Source organism: Ursus maritimus, unplaced genomic scaffold, assembly GCF_017311325.1.
Source record: "Ursus maritimus isolate PB19 unplaced genomic scaffold, ASM1731132v1 scaffold_19, whole genome shotgun sequence".
Lineage (NCBI taxonomy): Eukaryota > Metazoa > Chordata > Mammalia > Carnivora > Ursidae > Ursus > Ursus maritimus.
Window position 1 is genome coordinate 27,374,420 of NW_024424341.1, and position 24,776 is coordinate 27,399,195.

General features: G+C 39.6%; 1 protein-coding gene across 1 annotated transcript in view; it reads left to right on the forward strand.

The window, feature by feature from the left end:
• HYDIN (HYDIN axonemal central pair apparatus protein) overlaps positions 1-24,776 on the forward strand; it is a 394,665-nt gene that overhangs the window by 68,859 nt on the left and 301,030 nt on the right. The window contains exons 3-6 of the mRNA XM_008702363.2: positions 12,398-12,555; positions 14,347-14,472; positions 18,170-18,289; positions 21,840-21,974. Coding sequence (XP_008700585.2) covers positions 12,421-12,555; positions 14,347-14,472; positions 18,170-18,289; positions 21,840-21,974 — 516 coding nt within the window. The 5' untranslated portion in view covers positions 12,398-12,420. The remainder of the gene's footprint in view (positions 1-12,397; positions 12,556-14,346; positions 14,473-18,169; positions 18,290-21,839; positions 21,975-24,776) is intronic.

Genomic DNA, 24,776 nt, shown 5'->3' on the forward strand with positions numbered 1-24,776 from the left:
GTAGGGAATAGTCCCCCCTTCCCCCCCACATTGAAATTGGTGACCAGAATAAAATACATCTTCAGTTTCCTTTTCTTCAACATGGGTCAAACAAGAGGATTCTTTTCTGAAATTTGTCTCTTTTATCTATATCAGATATAATAGGTCACACATTCTGCAGAGACAGATTATTTTCAGGAAGTATTTCAAAGAGAAGAGAGCACAGGCCAGTGTGAAACCTATGAAATCTAAAGTAATCTAATTTAAAAGAGATCAAACAGATAGAAAACCAAGGAGCATAACAGCTTTAGAAACAGTAGAAAAACAAGATGAAGTAAGAGTGCAATGAGCGCTGGGTGTTACACGCAAATAATGAATCATGGAACACTACATCAAAAACTAATGATGAACTGTATGGTGACTGACAGAACATAATAAAAAATAGCTTAAAAATTGCTTTGGATTAAAGATATTTTAAATTAAAAAAACTAAAATTAGTCTTTTTATTCTGAGTTCCTGGAGAACCCCTCACTGACAACAAAAGTCATGTTGCATTTGAGCATTTTCCCTAATTTTTTCTTTGGTATTTTCCTGCTAAAATGGTGTTTGGGGGTAAAGAAACATTTATTAACATTCCAGAGTATAATTGCCCTGTGCTCACTGTAGCAGTAGCAGAAACTGAAGACATGAACATTCATCGCTTTTTTTTTTTAACCAAACTTTCTGCTAATACTAAGAACAATTATATGCCAGATACTATGCAAAGTTTGCACACATTATCTCATCTAATCCTCACAGTGAACACATGGGGTAAATGTGGTAGCTGGCTTCCATGATGGCTCCAACGATCCTCCCTTCTTGGTATTCACATCCTTGTGTGGCTTCTCCCACTCTGAATAGGGCTGATCAGTGGGATGGGTAGATGTTGCATAAATGATGGTGTGTGACTTCTGGGTCACAGAGGACATTGCAGCCTCTCCCATGGTCTGATGACTGCTTGCTGTGCGGGTAGCCAGTTGTCATGCCACAAGGACACTCAAGCAGTCCTATTGAAAGACCCATGAGGAGAAGAACAGGTCTCCCACCGAGAGTGGCGACTGATGAGGGAACGGAAGGCAAACTGAGGACAAAGCAGAAGCTGGCACCCTGTAATCCCCCCCCCCGCCCCATGTATGCAATGTTCCTCAGGCACTCCTGGCTGCCCTGAAGGACAAAGAAAGTCCTTGCTACCTACAGCCCACTGACAAGTCCTTGAAACAGGCACAGTGACATTCCTCTGGGAATTCAGCTGCCTCAATGTTAATACTTCGCTAAGGGCAAAAGGCAGTCCTAGCCTGACCCCCTCCCCTCCACTAAGATCCTGTAAGTCTACTTTAGATCCTGTAAGTCTACTTTAACTATAAAAATTCCTTTGGAAACTTCCTTTATCTCTAACCCCCCAAGGTACGTATTGGCAATCATCCCCCAAGCATATGGCCCACCGATATACATCTGAAGGGTCTCATGACTAAGGTTTTATTAGATGGTAATAAAAGACCCTTTCCCAACAGTAGCTAGCCCCCTCAAGGTCCTGGAGACCTTGCTCCCAAAATTCCTTAGAGACTTCTGCTACCCCTAGCCCCCTCCCCACTTGAGGGTATAAAATAGGCCATTCCTCACAACCTCAGGGCAGTATCTCTTTCTGCCCACGGGTCCTGTCCCCGTGCTTTAATAAACCACCATTTTGCACCAAAAACGTCTCAAAAATTCTTTCTCGGTCGTCGGCTCTGGACCTCACCCCACTGAACCTCACTTGTACTTCATCAGGGACCACCTTCCAAGTCATGTGAGCCAGCCATCTTGGAAGTGGATTTTTCCAGCCTTAGTCAAGCCTTCAGATGGCGCACCCCTCACTGCCATCTTTGACTACAACCTGAGACCCTAAGCCAGAATCACCTAGACCAGCGTCTTTCAAATTCTTGAATCACAGAAACTGTGAGAAGTGAGAAATGTTTTGTGTTGTTTCTGACTACTAAGTTTTGGGGCAATTTGTTACCCAGTAATAGGTAGCTACTGTTATCTCCATTATACAGATGAGAAAACTAAGGCTTGGGAAGATTAAAACCCACGTCTGATGACTCCAAACCCTTTGGCCTTAATAAAAACAAAATACTTCCTTAAGTTTATTACTGCTGACAGTACCTTCTGAGAGGAAAAAATAAATTGTTTTTTCAAAATTATGGGAGAGCATTTTTAGTCTGTCAACCTATATATTTAGTTAAATGTGTCAGAGGGACGTGGGCTCCTGAAATGCACAGATAAGTATGAAATGTAGTGTTTGTGATGGAAGTTCTTTGAGATTTGTTTTCGTCTTACATGTTGCTCACTGGGTAGAAAAGATTTTAACTTGTTCTGAGATTTAACCTTGGAGCATATAGGCCAGTTTTTTGTTTGGCTCTGCAGCAAAGGAGGGACTTGGGGATGGAAGAAGAAGGCAGGAAATAAATGTGAGGAAATAAGTCTTTGAGATATTTCGGGTGAAGGGAAAGCAGGAAGAGATGGATAGAGATGACGGATGGGGTGGAGTTCAAGTAATCATGATAGTTATTTATGTGACACGTACATGTCCCCACAGTGTCTGGGGGCGCTCACTAATTTAATAATATATGTCATGACATTCTGCCTTACCAGGCAGCAACCCATTCTGCATTTGATCACTTTTAGACTCAGCTCCCTTATGAGTTCCTAGAGGTGAACAAAACTCAACTTTGTGCAGAAAATGAATTTTGTGTTTAAGAATAGCTATCCTAAAACTTTTCTTTTCTTTTCTTTTTTTTTTTTTTTTAAAGAATCCAGTGCTACAAATCAATAAGGCAGAGCTTTAATGCAAACCCCATCCTGCCCGGACTCCCTCCTAAGTGTTAGCTGAGAATACATTTTCTTGTCTTTTCTCTGAAAGAAGATATTGTGACTTAACCTAGACTCTTTTCCATAGAAACACAGAAGGAAGCCAAGGTTGACATTTAAATTAAGGGACACAAAACAAAAGAGAGAAATAGTTCTTCTGAGAAACATTTCAGTCCTGTGAAAATTCTCTTTTAATGAATGCAATTTAATATTAAATTAAATTCAAATATTAACTAAGCCTTTTTTTCTTTGAATTCACACATAATCCCTGCAGTCAAGCTCACATTCTGGAGGTAGAGACAGGCTTATAAGTAAATAATTGCAATACAGTGTATTACCTTCCATAATAGAGGCATATGCAAGGGCAGAATGATTGACACTCTTTGTTTGCATTAGGGAAAGCCTTATTTCTGGGGATCCTTGAGATGGGTTTGTGGGATGAGTACAAGTTTGCAAGGCAGATGGGGATAGGGAAGTGAGAAGAAAGGATGAGTTCATACAAGTATAGAGAGGTATGAAATAACCAGGTACATTTGGGGATTGTGGAAAGTCATTTGTATGGATTAATTAATTTAACACATTTATTAAATAAGCGTATGTATGAGGCACTGCGCTGGGCAGTGAGAACACAGTGATGGAAAAGACAAAGTTTCTGTTCTCAAGGAACTTACAGTCCATTGGCAGAGGGAGATGAATAAATAACCATGACAGGGGTGAGCATGAGATCAAGAAGGAGCAGCCTTGGAGGGTCAGAGATGGCTTCCTGAAAGAGGTGACATCTGAGCCCAGAAAGACAAATGGGGGTTAGTGGTGGGGTGCAGAAGGAAAGGGGTTCTGGGTGGTATGTACAAGTCTGAAGGTGTGTGAGCATTTGAGAGATTGTGAACGGCAAGTTGAACATAAAGTACAAGAAGAGCAAGTTCCTGATATGTATTCCATGCTAAGGAGCTTACAGAATATTCTGGACTAAAGGATTTTAGGCAGGGAAATGACATGACTATGTTTTCCCTTTAGAAAGGTCACTGTGACTTCAGTGCAGAGTGTGGCTAAGGAATGGGGGTGTTGTGAGGATGTGATGCTGGAGTCAGGGAGGTCAGTTAAGAGGGTTGTTCTGGTCAAGACATGAGGGTTACATTAACAAAGGAGGGCACAGGGATGAAAAGAAGGAGATGGATTTGTGAGATATTCAGAAGGTCGAGGCAGAATAATGTCATGATCAAACGTGTGGACTTTGGAGCCAGAGTGACTGGCTTTCCTCCCAGCTCTAGCCTTTACTAGTATGGAAACTGGGGCAGGTTACTTACCTTCTCTGTGCCTCTGGGGTTTTTAATCTGTGATTTGGGGAGAATAATAGTACCTACATCTAGTGCATAATGCTTGGAACACTGTCTGGTTCGTAGTAAGTGTTCAATAAAAATTTAGTTACTGTATGACTGATTGGAGGAGAGACAGTCATAGATGACATCTGAATTTGGGGTATGGGCAATTGTGTGAATGGTGATTCCATTCACAGAGGAATGCAGGAGAGAGCAGGGCATGCTGGGAGGAATGCAGGAGAGAGGGGGCATGCTGGGTTTGAGGTGGCTGTGGATATCCAAGTGGAGACATCTTGTATGCAGTGGGGTCAATGGAGTGAAGCTCACAAGGGATCTGGGGAGGCATAAATCCTCTAGAATTGCAGGAGGGCATGGAATAGAGGGGAGCCCTGGAATAGGCTGCCGAGGAGGGAGCTGACAAGGACAACAGGATAGCAGGTGTACAGGGGCCAGCGGAAGCCAGACACTCTGAATTTGCAGTGACATGGTCTGGGCTGTTGTGTGGGGGTAGGAGAGAAGAGCAGCTGGACCGACTCGGGGTTGGGGTTTTACTGGCTGAGACAGCAAGACCTGGAATCAGGATGTTGACGGTACTGCTCAGAGACTGGCCCGGGGTTAACTGAGAGATGTAGGCTGCAGAGGTGAGAGTGAAGACGTGAGAAGGGGCGAGGGAGCAGAAGGAGTTGAGCGTGATTCTTGCACCCCTGGCTTGACAAAGAGATCGTGGAAACCAAGATGATGAGAAATAGAGGAAGAGGAAGAACAAGGTGTGTGTGTGTGGGGGGGGGGGGGTGCGTGCGTGGCCACATGCGTGTGCATGCAAGCTGTACAGGGGAACAGAGGGTGGAAAGAGATATAATGGCTATTTAATTAACATAAAACTCTAGGAGTTTATGAAGTTAATTTTTAAAAACAAAAATTTATTCTTGGTCGAAACTGAAGATTTGGCGATACACTTAGCTGGTTCATGGTTAATGCCCTAATAAAAGTGTTGTTACCCAGACCTCTTCGGTTAAAAAGTTATTTGGTTCAAAAAAAAAAAAAGTTCTTTTGTTCTTTGGTTCATAGCCCCTTTTACCATATTTTTGACCTGACGGCGGTCTTTAAAAGTAGGGTGTTAAGGTGACTGATGGATTACATGAGTCAAGGCATACCAGGGACATTAATGCATTTGGCCTATTTGCATGGATTCAGTTTTGTGTTAGATATTGGAACAGCGGGCTAGGTGATTGTCATTTTTAATAACACTCCTGAATATTGACTCTGTCTAATTTACTGGTCGACGGTTCATTAGAAATTCACAGGCATCCATTAAATACAAGGCACTATCCATTACAGTCTCTACCTCAAGGAGTCTATGGTCTATTAAGATCAGAGTAAGTATACACATAACTGTAAAGTAGAAAGTTTTAGGTGTCATAAAAGAGAAAAAGTAAGATACTGGAAGGTCAGAGATGTTGAACAGTCACTTCCAGCTTGTAAGATCAGAAAGAATTTACTTCGATAAGAGACTGACATTTGAATCAGGAGGGGATCTGTGCAGAGGTAAAGAAAGGACATGACAGTCAGAAGGAGCAGTGTAAGCAGATTTTTAGGGAAAAATACCTTAACCCTTGTAGTTAAGGAGCTGGAAAAGCGTGATCTAAGTACGTACGGCAGCCTGGAATTGTAGTAAGGTATTAGTGATCAAAACAGGAAAAAAACAAAACCGGAAAATGGTCAAGAATTTTAAAGTACTTAAGAAATCAGTTATAGAAAGACATCAGTTTTAGTAAAAAAATACCTGAGTCATCAGCTTTTACCTAGATAACTGCTTTGTTTTTTGGTTTGATAAAGAGAAAGTCACTGCATTTCTATTCTGTTGAAATAGAATGGTCAATTTAAGTTACAGCATAGCTTGTGAATACATCTTTTTTTTAAAGATGTTATTTATTTACTTGAGAGAGAGAGCACAAGCAAGTGGGGAGCAGAGGGAGAGGGAGAAGCAGACGCCTTGCTGAGCAGGGAGCGATCCCAGGACCCTGAGATCATGACCTGGGCCAAAGGCAGGCACTTAACCAACTGAGCCAGCCAGGTGCCCCATAATTACATCTTTTCATACTTGGGGTACATCCACCAGCAAAAGATATTTATTCATCAAAGGATATGCACAGTTTCTAAAGATTGCCAAAATGAAGTCACAGATTTATATGCTCCCTGTAGCATGTGAATGCCCACCTTTATAACATCCTCATCAATAATGAGTTTTACTTGTCTTTCTCGCTTTTTCTTGAAGAACTTTTAAAATACATTTTATTTTGACATAACTGTAGATTCACAGGAAGTTGCAAAGAAAGTACAGAGAGGTCTCATGTACCCTCGACCTCCTATTTCCCCCATGGTTACATCTTATAGAACTATAGCATAATATCAAAATAAGAAAATTGTCATTGGCACAATGTATATGTATAGTTCTATGTGAATTTATCACATGTGTGGGTTTATATAACTTCCACCACAATCAATATTATTAGGTTCAGTAATAGCCCTAGAAATTGAACTCATGACAAGTGAAAAACTTGCTATTAGAAAATTTTCTCTTATTTACCCCACCTCTATAAGCCTTAAGATTTTGCCTGTCATCTTATTTCTTCTCTGTGTCTATTTTATCACCACAAACATTCCCTCACCACCATCCCTAACCCCTGGCAACGACTCCTTTGTTCTTCATCTCTGTAATTTTGTTATTTGAGACTATTAGGTAAATGGAATCCCACAGTATGCAACCTTTTGGGATTATTGTCTTTTTCCACTTCTTTTTGTCCCTGAGATCCATCTGGGTTGTGTTATCAATAGTCTGTTCCTTTTTATTGCCGAGTGATATTCTGTGGTACCATGTACCACTGTTCGGTTCACCATTCCCCTGCTGAGGGACATTTGGGTTGTGAAAGCTGCTGCTATGAGTAATCATGCACAGGACTTTGTATGTATTGATATTTTTAATTATGAAAATATAAAAACATGGACAAAAGTGTAGAGAATAGTATAATCTTCAATGGTTGTCAATATTCTCCCATTCTTATTTCTTCTATCCTCCTCCCTCACACACCTGCATTCATACTCCCCACACACATTTTTTCCTGGAGTATTATACTTTCCCTTTACCTGTAAATGCTACATATCTCTAACAGGTAAGAACATTCTTTTAAAAAATCATACCTGCAGTACCATAATCCTTCCAAAGAACCAATAATTATTTTGTATCATCTATTATTCATTTATTTGAATCATGATCCAAACAACGTGCACCCTTGCATTTGGTTGGTTTAGAACTCTTTTAATTTATAACTGTCCCCCCCCAACTCTCTGATGCTATTTATTAATTGAATAAAGTAGGTCATTTTCCTATAACATTTCCCACATTCTTGATTTGACTTAATTGTATTCCTCCAGAATATGCTTGTTCCTCCTTTCCATGTGTCTCCTGCAGGCTGGCTGACAGGTCTGGAGGTGTAATTAGGGTTTTCTTCATCGTGTTCAGTAGCTGGTGCTGTGTACTGCATCATGTGCACGTGGTATGTCTGGTTTGCACACGTGTGACGTTAAGATTGGTTTAGAGGGCTCCGGTGTTGTTAGCCTGATTGAGCCATTATAGAATTCTTCAGCAACGTTTTTCCTAATGGTTTTAGCATTGATGATCTTTTGTTTCATTAGGGGCTGCATAATGGTCATTTTTTTCTGTTGTTTCTTCTGAGCTTATTAGCTGGAATTCCTTTATGAAGAATCATTTTCCTTCCTTAACTATTTGGTTAACTTGCGATGCAATTTGTACCAAAAAAGTGCATGATAAATGGTTGATTCTTCCCTTTTATTATTTCCAAAATAATTAGTTTGGTGCTGTCGCGACTTCCAAAGGGGACCAATGATTTTTTAGTATCATTTGAACTTAAATTTTTAGAGACTTATCTGTTGCAGAATTAAAAAAATATATATTCAAATTGTCCTGTCTTTGGTGAATGGGAACTCCTCCTGAGTCCTTAAGATACAACCCCAGTGGCCTTTGATAATGTCATTGTTTTATAGTAAAATAGAATGTTCCAAGTTCATCTTATACATTTCATGCCTCAGACCTCAAATTACCCATTTCTCCAAGGAGCTGTGGTTCCTTTTAGTGGGAAATGGCATTTAGAGGCCACAATATGTCCTTGACTGTTATTGCTTACTGGGCCTTCATCGGTTCTGGGCTCTTTCGGGAGGTAGGTTATTTAAAAGGTGAAAATAATCATGAGCTCACACTGGTTTTCAATTTAAATGTAAGATTATAGGGTTTCTTCATATAAGAACTTCTTTGGTTTTATTTTTTCTTAAGCTGAATTGCTTGGTTCCCAACAATATTGCTGTAACTGCTTGTTTTAAAAATATTATTACCAGGAGGCCTCACTGGCTCAGTCAGTAGAACATGCAAACTCTTGATCTTGGGATAGTGAGTTCAAGCCCCATGTTGGGCCTAGAACAAAAAAATTATGTTATCACTAATATTATGACTAACAATAAGACTACTATTTAACAAAGACAGTCAAAATACTGTGTTTTAAGGTCATTTGGAGTAATTGTTTTCTCTTTGTGTTAATGACACCAGCCTGATATCCAGCAGGGTTCATTTCTTTCAGTTGGTTTTCAGTTTCTAAGAATTGATTTTTTAGGGGTGTCTGGATGGCTCAGTCGGTTGAGCAACTGACTTGGTTTTGGCTCAGGGCATGATCTCAGGGTTGTGAGATCGAGCTTCGTGTTGGGCTCCTCACTCAGCATGGAGTCTGCTTGGGATTCTCTTTCTCCCTCTGCCGCTTCCACTTGTCTGTGCTCTCTCTCTCAAATAAATAAAATCTTAAAAAAAAAAAGAGTTGATTTTTTAACTGTTTTTTTTTTTAAAGATTTTATTTATTTATTTGACAGAGAGAGACAGCCAGCAAGAGAGGGAACACAAGCAGGGAGAGTGGGAGAGGAAGAGGCAGGCTCATAGCAAAGGAGCCTGATGTGGGGCTCGATCCCACAACGCCGGGATCACGCCCTGAGCCGAAGGCAGACGCTTAACCGCTGTGCCACCCAGGCGCCCCTTAACTGTTTTAAAATGTATTTTTAGCAACTTGATTGAGATAAAACTCGCATACCATACAATTCACCCTTAAGGTATATATATAACTCAGTTTTTTGTGTATTTACAAATATGTGCAATCATCACCACAGTGAATTTTAGAATATTTTCTTCTTAGTAAGATATCTCATACCTTTTAGCCATCACCCCGTGCCCCAAACCTTCGTTTCTTCCAGCCCTAGGCAACCACTAATTTATTCTTTCTCTCTAGAGATTTCCCCATTCTGGACACTTCATATGCATAGACTCCTACAACACGTGGTCTTTTGTAACTGGCTTATTTTACTGAGCATAATGTTTTTGAGGTTCTTCCATGTCTCTGTGATCCAAGGGGTTACTTCAGCCTCACCCCCTGGGTTCTGGGATTTTCACAAAGGTATCTTGTCTATGGATAGTTTCTAGTTGGTCTTTTTGTGAGAGAGACTGAAGGTGGCAATCACCTATCCCACCATATTGGTGACATCACTTCCCATATTACAATCGTATTGTAACAATTATATGCATTACAGTTGATTTATTATTTGCCTTTCTCTGTTTAGTATGTTTTCTTTGCTATTTCTAAAATTCCTTTTGGTATTTAAGAAGGTTTACTTTTAAGAAGGTTTTGGTGTATAAATGACTACATTAGTAATTTATTGCTGTATAATAGATGACCGAGAAATTAGTAGCTTAAAACAGTTTCTATATGTCAGGAATCTAGGTGTGGCTTATTAGTTGTGTGCCTCCTCCTCAGTGTCTGTTTTGCATCTCTAGGCAAGCTGTTGGCTGGGACTGTAGTCATCTAAAGGCTCAAATGGGGCTGGCAAATCTGCCTTTAAGCTCATTCACAGGGTTGTTGGCAGGCCTCAGAAGACCCACTTCCAAGATCACTCATATCATTGCTAGCAGGCTTGGTCCCTCACCATATGGGCCTCTCTCTAGGCTTTCTGAGTGTCCTTACAATGTGGCAGCCAATGATCTGAGAGAGAGCCACATAGTACCCCAAATGGAACCAAGGCTCTTTATAACTAATCTCAGAAGTGACATCCATCATTGGGCTATGTTATATTTGTTAGACTACCTAAGGACAGCCCACACTCAAGGGCAGAGTATTACACAAATACGTGGGTACTTGGAAACAGGTGTCATTTACTGCCATTGTAGGAGCTTTCTATCATAATGCCCATAAGCTCCTTTATTCCATCTGGTTAAATAGTTTGACTCCTACCTATTACTTACACAACTGCTAATGATCTTATTTTACTTTTGGGTGTATTTCTATTTTTTACTTTTCTTTTAAAATTTCATTCTTTCGACTTTGTCAGAAAATATGTTTAAATTCTATTTTCTCCACATGTCTTCAACTTCATTATTAAAATTAGCTCTACAATTAAATACATGAGATGTTCCTTGCCATTCCTTTTGTTTCCCCTAGTCACCTATTGGTTGGCTGATGCCCATCCTCTTGCAGATTCCTTAGGGAGGGAACTTGTTTACAATTTTACCTGACGTTTTACGTGTTCAAAACTCCTTTTCTGTAGCTTCGGTTATTGAAGGAGAGCTTGACTGTATAAAATCCTTGGCTCATACTTTTTAAAGTTTTTGGAAAATATTGCCCTCCATTTTCCCATTTCATAGGTTTCTTTTTCAGGGTCCAATGACATCTAATTCTCTTGCCCCTGTAAGTTATTTTACCTTTTTGCCTGGAGGCTCTGAGGGTTTTAAAAATTTCTCTAAGTGTCTTATAGTTGTTCTAAGATATGACTCAGAGTTGACCATCTGGGTCTGTTTTCATGGGCACCTACCAGTCCCTTTTCATTATGTTTTCTTTTATTTCTGGAAATTTTTTTTTATTGGATGATAGTTTTAAATATTAGTTCCACTCCAATACTTTATTTTTCTTCTTCATGGGCTCCAGTTAGAGTGTGTTGGATCTTCTTTTTGACTGTCTGCTATTTCAACCATTTGTTCTCTGATTTTTTTTCTGCCTTTTTTAACATTTCATATTCATTTCCTTGGGTGTTTTACTGCTTTACTGTGGTGTACCTTATTACATTTTCATTCAGGTCTATTTTTCTTTATGTACCTCTTTCCTCACTGTTTTGGTCTGGTAATGACTTATTGTCTTGTGAGCTTTTTGATGACTTTTATGTGGTTTTTTTTTTTTTTTAATTTGACATTGTATCAAGCATTTTTAGTATTTGTTTGTTTGTGATTTTTGGACACAGGGTTGGATAAACTAGCTGGCTTTCACTGAAAACAGAAACCCCCACTTAGGGGTGCCTGGGTGGCTCAGTCATTAAGTGTCTGCCTTCGGCTCAGGGCGTGATCCCAGGGTCCTGGGATCGAGCTCTGCATCGGGCTCACTGCTTTGCTGGGAGCCTGCTTCTTCCTCTCCCACTCCCCCTGCTTGTGTTCCCTCTCGCTGGCTGTCTCTCTTTTTGTCAAATAAATAAATATAATCTTAAAAAAAAAAAAAAGAAATCCCTACTTAGTCATAAATAGGCCTCCACAGTTGGAAGTGTCCTACTAAAAGGCATAAGGAAGGGTATGTAGAGGGGAGATGTCCTATCTCTTTGATTTAGAGATATGGGGTGGCTGTTTAATGACTTATTTATGACTATAAACTTCAAAAATTCTCTAGAAACTTCCTCTTTCTTATCTCATGCTACTTTTTTAGTCTCTGCCCAGCTTGAAGGCCTGAAGCCTTTTGTTTTTTTCTGTTTGGAGGGTGTCACGAGAGAATCGTCTAATAAGTATAAAGTAGCAAACAATGAAGTGTATTTATTGAACAGTATTTATTTGTTTATCTGGAAGGATAAAAGTACCAAATGTAGGAACTACTTGTATTTCCAGGTCTTCCCTGAGCTCAGTCCAGAATCACTTGGTTTGTCTAAAAGGAATCCTAGACTTTGGGATAAGGCTAAATCTGGACTAATTACATGGAATAGACTCCTCTAGTTAAGGCATTTGTTACAAGCATTTGATGTATTTTTGAAGATTAGTCTTTTCTAAATCTCTTGTATTTGAGAAAGCTTTAAAAAAATTGTGACCTGTATTCAGGAATTAAGTGTATTTGTTCTAAAACCCTTTTTTTCACTTCTAGGTGAATGAAGGAAATAACTAAAAATGACCAGTAAAGGACTTGAGGAATCTATGGGGGCTGTTCAGATGGGGTTAGTCAGAATGCTGAAAGGATTCCAAAGCAAGGTTCTGCCACCCTTGAGTCCGAGGGTGGTTACAAAAGAAGAAGCAAATCGAATGGTAATGTACTTGAGACTTTCAAGTGTAAAATACTTAGTACAGACTCGTCAGGAGGATGGCAGCTGCTCCTTGGCATTCTCAGAAATCAAACAGAGAACTACTGACTGATAGTATCCATTTAGCTAACATGGCAGCTTGCTGGAGAGAGAGGCACCTCTTAAAAGCCCAAGAAGTTTTTGAAATTATGTACTTCAAAGTAAAGACTTGAATTGCTTAAGTTAATTAAAGTAAGACTATGCAATGAAATTATGATGGTTTTCTAAATGTGAGGTTGAACCCTATGAGACTGTCATTTGTGTGGTTAAAAAACAATGAGGTATCAGAATTTCATAGGGTTTGACCTCAACAGTGTATTTATTACCTGTTGACTGGCAAGAGTTACGTCTGTTCGCATATTTGTAGAACAGAGAGTATCAAAATGATAACCATACGGTATCAAGGAAAAATACATTTTTTCTCTGTCCTTTAAAATAAAACATTTTTATTTTTAATGAGTTACAATAACTTGGTGAGAACGGAATTATAAACCACATGCTATAGAAAATATCAGTAACAATTTACAGGGTTCAAGATAGTATTCACCAAATTTTAAAAACCCATCTCAAGTTATGTTCTGAGGAGAAAAATAAAACCTGTCATCACTCTCTTTTGTGGTGGTTATCATTTCATATTTAAAGTAACTCCTGACTTTCTGCTTTTAAGACTTCATTATTTTTATTTAAACTGTGACACAGCTGATACCTCTTAACATTTTAGTATTCTACTCTGGGTTCCAATCAAAAAGAACCTAAAAAACCAAGTAAGAAGTAGCATTAGAAATCTGCCTTCATTTATATGGATTCATTCACAGAAATTAATTTTGTGGAGATTTTGAAGAGCATTGATTTTAACCCAAGGTGAAACGAATCAGCTAAATTATATACCTCTGAATATTTTAAAAAGTCTTGGAACATACGTAAGCATTATGTTTCTGTGAATGATCATCATCCCCTTGCATATAAAGTAAGCCCTGGAACATTTTAGAACAACAATAAGTAAATAATAGTATTTGGTCCTGGGTAAATAAGTCTTGTTGGGTTATTTAAATGATTTTATTTAAATGATAGGTTACATTTTTTTCTCATAACACTAGAAAGTGTTAAAGCATTTTGTGTTCCTGTTTGGGTGTGTGAATATGAGTGGCTGCTGGATCTGATGGGGGGCTTAGGGCTCTTTTAAAACAAGGTCTAAATGCACTCCTGTGATTTCTCAAAAGTTCAAACTCATTCCTAAGCTGTGCAGTCACACTCCCTAGACCCTTTCCATTTCACAAGATTCCTCTTTAACCTGCTGTAGTAGGATAGCTAACCACCCAAACGCTCTGCTTGTTTGTTGTAACTTCAGTTGAGAAGTAGAAGCATTTCAAATTCCTCAGTTCTGAAGACTAGAAGTGATTTTGGAAGTAGAGTCGTATGCTCAGATGCTTCTTCAGAGCATAAATGTTAAGCTCTTTGGATATGTTCCTGTGCAATTTCTTGACTCCCCACCCCCAGTTTCTTTTGTGTGATTTCTTCAAAATCACAAGGAAATGGCAACCACATGTCATTTCAGATTAGTGTGCAAAGAGCTCAAAAGTGCACAGGTACTTCTCTTGTTTTATTCAGTTAATTTAAATATTTCATAAGGGAACTTAGTGTCATTCCAGAATTATCCTGAAAGCTGCAAACACAAATTATTCATTACTGGCACTTATGAAAACACTTTTTCATATAAACACTTATGAATCTTCAGCTGTTTTGTTTTAAATTCCAGCTGACACCCTCAGAGTTCCTGAAAGAAATGTCCCTCACCACAGAGCAGAGACTGGCTAATACACGTTTGATGTGCCGACCACAGATCATCGAACTTTTGGATATGGGGGAAACGACGCATCAAAAGGTAGCTGCTTTCTGTCATACTTGCTTATGAGGCAGGCCCTGGAACAATGTGAACATTCTAGAACAACAGGAACTAAGTAATGGTTATGGCTTCTGGGCTAATTCCTTTTTGGGTTTGTGTTATATATTCTTTTTCTACTTCTGTTGATCTTGATATCTGTGATTTAATATGGAGAGAATTGTAATTAATAACTACAAATAATGTTTAGTTGCATTTCTTAGCTACTTGTTGTTTACAGATCAGGAGTAGTTCCAAGGATTATAGTGGCCAAATCCAATTAAGTCATCTTAATACAACAAGAAATCCCTTCTACCCTGAGCTGTCATCACTAGAAACGAAGAAGGTGGAATTGTTTATTAAAGGAGGCATTTGTTGGCTGTGGCTCACTTCCAATAGCAAATGTATCCTTTTAGTCTCTAAAGAATAGTTATTTTAACCTGTTCCTATATTCTAATGTAAACCATGTATTCCAGGCGTTAGGAACATATGGTTATAAAACAGGGTATTATTTCCCACTTTTAAATTAATTTCTTGCATTAGATGCTTTACTTTTTATGTACAAATTATGGTATGAACCTCCATCCATCAAACTGATGGAGATCTGCCTCCTCTCAAAGGCTTCCCTGGGCGATTCCCGAGAGATTTTCAGAGATCTTTCCCACGTGATGAATGAGTTCCTGAGGCTCTTTTGTACTTGCTGCAGCACCATTGCCTCCCCTGCGTAGGATCTGCACAAAATTTGCTCTTCCTCAGAGCACTGCTAGCTTTAGTTATTGTTTCTTTTCTCTGAGGGCAGGAGCGTGACTTCTCCCAGTGCTAATTCATCCTGATCAAGGGCTCTTTGCTCCTTTCCCATAGCGTAACTGAGCCCAGGCTATGTATATTTTCCTGCATGTACTGCTATGTGTGTTTTCATGTATTTTGACCCCTACTATGAAGGATGACAAACTTAATATATTTTATTAGATGTCATCCTTTCTCCTCTCTCTTTCTCAACTCATTTGGTTATTTTTACTTTACTTTCTGGAGTTTCATTTGTTCTTAGTTGGGCGACAGTCATCTTCCACCAATATCTTCAAGAAGAGCTTATGGACACTGTAATTCCTTTGTTTTGTATGTTTGACAATATTTGGCTATTGCCTTTATGCCAAACTTCAGATTTGTTAGGTATAAAACTCTTGGGTCACACATTTTCCCCATAAGAGCTGTGCAGGCAATTTCCTCACTACTCTGGCTTTCATGGTAAGCAGAAATATGATGCATAATGGTATGCAGAGGTGTGATGAAGCCAGCTTGATTTACCCCACTATAGATAAGTGAATCTTTTAGCTCTTGTGCCCAATCACTGTTTATTCTAATTTAATACCCAGCAATTTTATTAGGATGTGACTAAACTTTTCCTGAGATACTGTGTATCTTCAAGTTTTTCTTGAATCACCTGGTGTTTGTTCTTGCCATTTTTGGTTCTTTTCTTGAGGAATATCAATTATGAACATGTTGGACCTTCTTTGCCTGCCCTTCTACAGCTTATATTCCCACGCCATCCATTTTTAATTTTTCTGTTCGTTTCCATTTCATTGTGACTATATCCATCAGGCTATCCTCAGTGTCCCTTACTTTGAGTTTTGTGTATGTGTGTTTCTCTTATAATTCATCCTTAAGCTTGACCAGTTCGGCACTTCTGGGTTGTCTCACACATTTGACTCAATGTCTCTCTTTTTTGGTACCTTTTTGTTTACTTTTACTCAGATATCATATTCTTTGAATTTTCTTCCTACTTCACTGGTTGTTTTTTTCTTATTTTATTTTTTGGATCTTTCTCCTGTTCCTGATCACTAAATGTTGGGGCTCCCCAGGACTTGGTCCTTGAACTTGTCTCTCTTCTGAACTCATTCTTTAGGTGACCCCTTCTAGGAGCAGGCTTAAAATTCTATTTTTAAATTATTACTTTCACAACTTTTTCTCTTGCTATGGCCTATCCTCTGGACTCTGGATCACATATTCAGCCCAGTGAATGATTGGCAGCTTAGACTTAAATTTCATTTCCCAAATGTTCTTTGCTAGTACACAGAAATATAATTTATTTTTGTTTGTTGCCCTTGTATTCAGTGACCTTGATAAATAACTTATTAATGTTTATCTATAGGTTATTTTGAATTTTCTAAATAAGCAATTTTTTTCTTCTGAGGAAAGTAACAGTTTTGTTTCTTTTTAATCAATTTCTAATATTAAAACAACTTTGAATTTCTGAGATAAACCCGGTTTGGTCATGATGTGTTATCCTTTTTATATATTGTGGTTTTCAGTTTGCTAATGTTTTGTTCCTTTTTTAAAAAATCTATTGTATATAAGATTAGCCTATAGTTTTCCTTTCTCCCACTGCCTTTCTTAGTTATATGAACGTTGTGCTAACATTATCGAGTTGGAAGACATTAATTTTTTTTCTTTCCTTCAGGAGAGTTTTATAATATTTGTCCTGTGTCTTTAAATGTTTGCTAGAATTTTCTTGTAAAGGTATTTGGGCTGGAGTTTTCTCTATCAAAAGTTTTTACTTACAGATTCAATTTAATAGTTATGGAACTATTCATATTTTCTATTTCTTCTTGTGCTAGTTTTGATAAATGGTATTTTCTTAGGATTTGTATATTTTAATAGAATTTTTCACATTTCCTGAAATAATATCCATTTATTATCTTTTCAGTTAGTTCAGTTTCTGTTGTCATGTTTCTATTTTCATTCTTTATATTGGCTCTTTGTGCCTTTTTCTTGATCATACTCACTAGGTATTTTATCAATTTTATTAGTCTTTAAAGACTCAACTTTTGGCTTTGTTGATTCTGTAGTATAGTTGCTTTCTATTTTATTAATTTTTGTTGTTTTTGTTATGTCGTTTTTTCATTTGTTTGGATTTTATTTTTATTTTTTTATGTTTGCTATTGCTTTCTTAAGTTATTGAGATGGATGCTTACATCTTTGTTTTGCAAACTATACTAAGGTGCCCCAGGGTGCAAGTGTGTCTCACAGGGCATCATGGAATATTCTAAAATTTTAAGGAAACATGGAAATACTCAAAACCTATTGGATTCTACCAAGCTAGTAGCTTGAGATAATTCATAGTTGTTGTTTTTTTTTAAATATTTTTATTTATTTATTTGACAGAGGGAGAGAGCACAAGTAGGCAGAGCAGAAGGCAGAGGGAGAGGGAGCAGGGAGCCTGATGCGGGGCTCGATCCCAGGAGCCTGAGATCATGACTTGAACCAACGGCAGACGCTTAACCAACTGAGCCACCCAGGCACCCCTAATTCATAGTTTTGATATTAGATCGTACTGTCTTGTTAATCTCTTCAGTGCTTCCACGTAGATATTTATTGATAGAGTTTTTCTTGTTATTTTCATAGGGAAATTGGTTCAAATGACCTTATTCAACTTTGCTGTAAATGGAAGTTTTGGATTGGTGTTCTAATTAGCCTATATTTTTTAAACCGAGGACCAAATCTTCTACTTTCTTTTGCCTTAAACAAGCTGTTCACAATAACTTTGGTACTTATAACAATTATTGCTTATAGTAGTTACCCCTTTCTGAGTGTTTCTTATGCTTTTAATATTAACATCCATAGGTCTATGTAGTATTTTCATATCTTCCCCTGTCATTTCTGCCACGGTATGTCGATATAATGAATTACTCTTTCAATGTAGGTTTCAGGAATTGACCTGGATCAGGCATTATTCCAGCCCTTTCCATCAGAAATTGTGTTTCAGAACTATACTCCCTGTGAAGTCTATGAAGTTCCACTGGTTCTGAGGAATAATGACAAAGTGAGTATGTTTTCTGGATATGTTTCATGGATGTATAAGAAGGGATTAAATAAAATGAGGATCCCATAGGATCTTAGATAAATTCTTTAATTTGAGAGACCTAGAAAAATAGATAAAAACATGCCCTTTGACTATAAGCTTAACGGAGACAAGAATGAAGTGCCCACCAAATGGTCAACTCGCAACACGTGCAGTAACATTTTGTTGAGTAAAAGATTAGCTAGGTAAATGTTGCAAAATTTTTAAAAAGATTTATTTATTTATTTTAGAGATAGAGAGTGAGCTGGGGGGGGGGGTGGGCAGAGAGAGAGCCTTAAGCAGACTCTCCTCTGAGGGTGGAGCCCTACGTGGGGTTTGATCTCATGAGCCCAAGATCATGATGGGAGCTGAAGCCAAGAGTTGGCCACTTAACTGACTGAGCCACTCAGGTTCCCCAAATGTTATGAAATTCTTATGTGTGACCAGTTTAGCTAGGTTTTCATTCAAGACAGGGTGTAACATATATTCATGTTTTCTGCATTAGAGCCACTATTTCCCCAAATGAAGGTATAAATTCTACTCATATGAATTGCAGTTGTTGAGCCAAAGTATGTGTACTTTACAAATTGTATTTTTTAAAAAACTTCAAAAAAATGGATCTCCCTTTCCCCTTTTTCCGTCTCCTCCTTTCTACCTTAGATAGCCTTCAGATTTTTATCTACAGATCATTTTGGACAGCTTCTCCCGCTGTGTATACCTTGTCATTTTGTGGTTGCAACCGAGAGTTTCTTCTCCATCTGTAAGCCTTTTTTTCCCTAGAGATAAATTATGGTTTACTTCAAGAAAATGTATTAAGTGCCTGAAGATTTCCTTGTCATGTAACAATAATGGAAGAAAGAATAATGTAGGAAGTCAGCATGAAGCACAGTTAAGTGTGAAAAGTAATCAGATGGGGAGGAAGGCATCTGAGAGATGCTGAACTTCAGATGTGAAAGCAAGTAGGAATACCTCAGGAGTTCAAGAATGTGGAGACAAAAATTCTAGCTATAAGAAAAAATAAAAAATAAATGAAGACTATGCAAGAATACTTTTAGTTATATTTGGTGCAGTAGCTCATTAAACGAATCAGGGATGCCTTTAAGAGATCAATGGGGTGATTCAGTGATAGCAAAGTCAGACTCTGGAGAAAATGGTATATTTAGTTCTTGGCTACAGGAGTGTTAGCAAGGGAAGCTCAAGAGACAGAAGTTAAAAGGATAGGCAGAGAGAAGAAAAAGAATCTGAGATGCACAGAATTATGCCCCTCGACCTCCAGAAGAGATGCATTACATAGACATCAGGACTCTCTTTTTTCATATAGGGCTGCCAACCAATTCCCTTTGTCACTTTCAGTTCTCTTTTTCCCTTTCTCCATGACTTTTTGACTCTTGTTCAGGTATTTTAAGGCTGTTAAAGACAGTGAGGAGCTAGCCCAAGGGACACTTTGACCACTGCTCCTTGGCCCTAAACAAGAAATGATTGCCAGTGGGTATATATGAGCAAGTAAAAGGTATAGGGCATGTGTAAGTTTTGTCTGCCAAGGGACACCTAGTTCTCATGGATAACCCAACACCTCTTGGTTTGATGCTGCTGTAGTGTTGGACTTCATGAAAGGAGGATCCCCATCCAGGGAAAGTCCAGCCACCAAAAAGTGGATCGATTTCTCTAGCCTAGGCAGGCTTGTTCTGGGGTGAGCTACTCTCAGGACCCTTGTACTGGATGGCTGATAGTCTGCTTCTCTAATTCCTTAGTTCATGGACTCATAAGGAACTGCTGTGATAGATATAGGGCACAGAGAAATGCTTTCTGTACTAGTCACCATTTATTTGCTTCTTCATTGGCACTGAATGCAAAAGACAGAGCCTGTTTGGTCATTATTTCTCCATCTCTCACACAACACAAAGTAAGAGTAAGCTATGAACACTCTACAAGCCACAACTCAGTTCTACTTAGGATATAATTATTAACACCCAGACTGTAGAGTCAGACTAATCTGGTAGATTCCAGCTGAGCTGTGTCCCAGGTGCAGACGTTGGGTAAGTCACTTCACGTCTCCGAGCCATGGTGCTACTAATAGTACCCATTTCAATAGGTTGTTTGGAATATTAAATGAGGTAATAAAGTATTCAGCTCAGGGCCTGTCACATAGGAAGCACTAAGCCATTATTACTGTTAATATTAGTAGTAGTAGTGTTGCTGATGTTTTCCTTTTTAGTTTTTAATCCATAATTCTGCTCTTACCAGAAGTATTCCCAGCAAGCTTCCACAGTGTCGTTCTGTCCATCATAAATGACACCGCACCTTCCCCTTAGCAGCAAAGCCAGTCCCCTTAGCAGCAAAGCCAGTAGGACTCCTATCAGATTTGCACACAGCTCTTCCTTGCCTCCCCACTCGCTAGTCTTAAGATCTGTCTGCATTCTCTCTGCATTTCTTCTTGCCCATCTGGGTTTCAGTTTTGAGAGACTGTGCGGGTTCTTTTGCCCTCATTTTTTACCCAAGGCTTCTCGGTCACCCTTAACTATAGTTCACTTTCTTCTGCCCTCTTTGAGTCTTTAAAAAAAATTTTTTTTCCCCTTTCCTTGTGTCCCTGGAACCTCTCTCCTCACAATTGTATTTCTTTTATTGCTTGGACTGTCTTAGATAAACAGAGATACGTAGTCTGGGTGAGGCAAGCAGAGCAGAGGAGGACTTGGAGAGAAGGAAACTGTTCGAAGCTGCTCTGACACTGGCCTGGGGATCCCGTACTTGTTGCTCTTTGTTCTTGCTCACAGGGGTGTCTGCTGAGGACAGGGCCCCAGATGGAAGGTGGAGTTAGTCTGGGACTTGGTGAAGCTATGGCACTGCGGACAAGTGTCTTGTTCCCTGCCTCTAGAAGGGGGGTCATAATGAGGCTCAGAGGTTTTCGAGAGGATTAAGTGGTGCATCGTGTTCAGTGGATGGTCCATAGCAGGTGGGCAGGAAGTGTGATTTCTTCTCCCACAGCATTCTCCAGTGTGGGGAAATCCAGCTTACCTCCACTGTGTGGGTGGGGTTTTACCTGATCAAGCAGTTCCTCTTTGAAGATAGTCACATTTATTTATTTATTTATTTATTTAGATTTTATTTGTTTACTCGACAGAGAGAGTGAGTGAGCGCACAAGCAGGGGGAATGGCAGGCAGAGGGAGAGGGAGAAGCAGGCTCCCCGCTGAGCAGAGCACCAGATGCGGGGCTCAATCCCAGGACCCTAGGATCATGACCTGAGCCGAAGGCAGACACTTAACCGACTGAGCCACCCAGGTGCCCCAAAGATGGTCAAATTTAAATGATAAAATGAACAAAGTCTTGCAATAACAATAAAAATGAATAAAATTAAAGCTCAAATGCACTGAGTCATCTTCTCTCACAGTTGAGGAAATGGAAGCTAAGCCTTGACCAAGGTTGTGCATGGCTAGTAAGAAGCAGATGGAGATTTCCTGGTGGATGACAAAGCCTGTGCTTTTGCTTCTGCGTTTTCACAGGCAGAACGTCCACTGTGGTGTGTTTTTCTTGCAGATTCCAAGGATGGTGAAAGTTGTTGAGGAAAGTTCACCTTACTTTAAAGTCATCAGCCCCAAAGATACTGGCCACAAAATAGCTCCAGGAGTGCCATCCGTATTCCGCATCCTCTTCACTCCGGAGGAGAACAAGGTGAGAAACTGGTTGAATACTTGTCACTAGCGGTTTATGATTCTGGAAATTCATGGAGGTGGTACTGGTGTTGGCAGAGTTGTCAGTGGTATTGGTTTGTGGTGCTGGTAGTTGTGTTGCTGGTGGTGTTGGTGGCAGTGGTGGTGTGGAGGGTGGTGGTATTGGTGTCGATGGTGTTAGTGGTGGTGGTGGTGGTTAGAGCAGTGGTAAGGGTGACTGAGAGGAGGGGGTAGTGCACCCCTGGGAATGAGGGAAGAATTGTCAAACAGGTAAGGGCTTCCATGAGCTGTAAGTAGCCAGGGTATAAAGAAGGGTAATCCTTCTGGATGCTCCCCCACAGCCCCATCTACCTCAGCATATTTATATTCGACTATGAGCCAGAGGGTCACCAAAAAGGAAAAAGTGTGCTCCAGGTGCAGTGAGTAGAGGCAAAGAATAAAGGTTATGGCTTCTTGGAAGTTTGGGGTCTTAGTTAGTTACGTCCTTCCTCCCTGGATTCTAACAAGTTTAGAAAAGAAACCAAATATTTAGAAAAGTTTAGAAAGTTTAGAAAAGATCCAAATATTGATCATGGTATCAGCCTCATAAATGGCAAAGAATGTGGCCAATACCTAGGCCCAGATAGGGCCTCCTCCTGCTCCCCAGTGATGGTGGATAACTGGCCCTGAAGGGCTGACGTCCGGGTAGCTCCGCCGAAGCACAGGCAGAGCTCTTACAGCCAAGAGCGGAGAGCTGCCTGGTCCGCTCAGCCCTGTCCGCACCTTGACAGGCCAGAAAGAGCCTGAGTTAAAAAACGGCCCATTTCCCCTCAGCACCACTCCAGCTGTGTTCCCAAACCAGTCCATTCTGAAGCCCTTCTTGGTTGTAGAAATTCCAGTTCCTCCTAGAAGGAAGGACCAGCTAAGGGGGGACTGAGGATGAAGGCTTCCTCCCTAGCCATCATCTAGGAGTGCAAAATTGTGGGTTGAGTTTTCTTCCTATGGGCAAAAGTGGGGACTTATGGGGAGGAGGAAAGGGGTTTTACCAGCATAATTGAAGGAGGGAGGACAAAAAACAAGGCTCAAATAAGCAGAACAAAATGTGACGTTATATATAATGTTAACGGTGTGTGCTCATCTGTATTGTGCCGGTAGCCTTGGAATCACAAAAGCACGTTAGACAGAAAGAACTAGCTTTGAATCTCTACCTCTTCATCACTAATATGTATCGGCCTTTGTTAATGCCATTGCCACTATTGCTACTTTCCTGGAGAGCAGGGGTAGAGAATGTGATGTGGTCAGCCAAGCATGTATCACTCTAGCGAGTGGGTAGAAATTCTATTGTAATAATGCTGCTGTTACTATTTTGCCCCTTTGTAGTGTTAGCGTCTATTTCTTGGATTGTGTTTATGGACCTGTAATTTTGCCTGGGGTCCTTTTGAAATAAATGAAAAGATAAATAGCTCCAGAAGTAGTGAGGGGTTTTTGATGTTGCTGTTTTTCTTTGTTATCAAAGTCCTTGTTTTTTTTCTTGAGGCTCCATATCTGAATACTATCTGTGAGTAGGTTGGTATCTGGATTTAGTTTGGCTGTCAAATTCCTACACTGTCATTTTGGTAGGAAGCCTTTGTGCAGCTTGAAATATAAAGCTTGCTGGCTCTGAGGAGTTGGAGTTCCTTACTTTTTTTCTGTGCTGGAGAGAATATGTCTTCTGTTGGATAAGTATTGTTCTACCTGTAGGTAGTCTGGCTGAGAAATGAACACACAGAAGTTTCTGAGGAGGTGGAATGTTCCATATTTGTGACAAGTGTGTGGGTTATATGGATGAATTCATTTGTCAAAATTGTACATTTAATATTTATGCTTTCTAATATATCTAAATTCTACCTTAAGAACTATAAAATATAATAATAACAATGGAAGGGGGGAGTGGATGGAGACATGGATGGAGACCTAGATGAAGCCCGAATGGCAGGATATGAACACTTGTTGAAGCTGGCTGGCGGGTACATGGGGTTTGTTATACTCTTTTGTTTTCTTTGTGAATGTTTTCAACTTTCCCTAATGAAAAGCTAAAAGAGAAAGATTTTATTGCTGCCTATCTATACAGCAAATAAATAATCAAAATATATGTTAGATATTTTTGTATTTACTGTATAAATATGAAATGCTAGCATTCCTGTCGAGGGTTATTACTTGGCTCTATTTTGTGGCTGCTTTTTCTACTCCTCGCTTTTGTATTCCCTCTTACCTTTCCATTTCACCAATACTGTCTATTGGCAAGCCCCTAATTAAAAAAAAAAAAATTAAGTTAAAGTTTGTTTTACTGTTTCTCCTAAGTATTTGAAAGTTATCAAAGGCTACATGCATGTAGGAGGAGACACAGAGTGAGAACAATGGCTGCCTATGAGAAATTTAAGTAGCCAGTTTTGGATAGAGTAAGATTTTTCTGTTGGATTTGGATTCCAAGCTATAATATAATTTACAGAATGCGTTTTTCTAAAACATAGTGATTTCTCCTCTTGCTGGCTTGTCTAAGACTGATGGGAATTCGGGGAAGCCCCTGCTGCTAGCTCCGGTCCCCCTTTTCTACAAAGATCCTGTTGCTCATGCACCATCAGCAGGCCCCCTCTCGGCAGTTTCTGCCGGTCGTCTGGGCACCTGCATTCACTCACTGTTGGAAAGCCAGCAGGGCCACGCACGCACGGAATGACCAGCTAGGATTCATCTGCTGTCTGTAGTGCCGTTCCCGAATGTGGCAGAGGAGCCAGGTTTATTTTAGGGGAAATAGAAGTCAGTCTTTTCACCGTGTCACTTCTTCTTC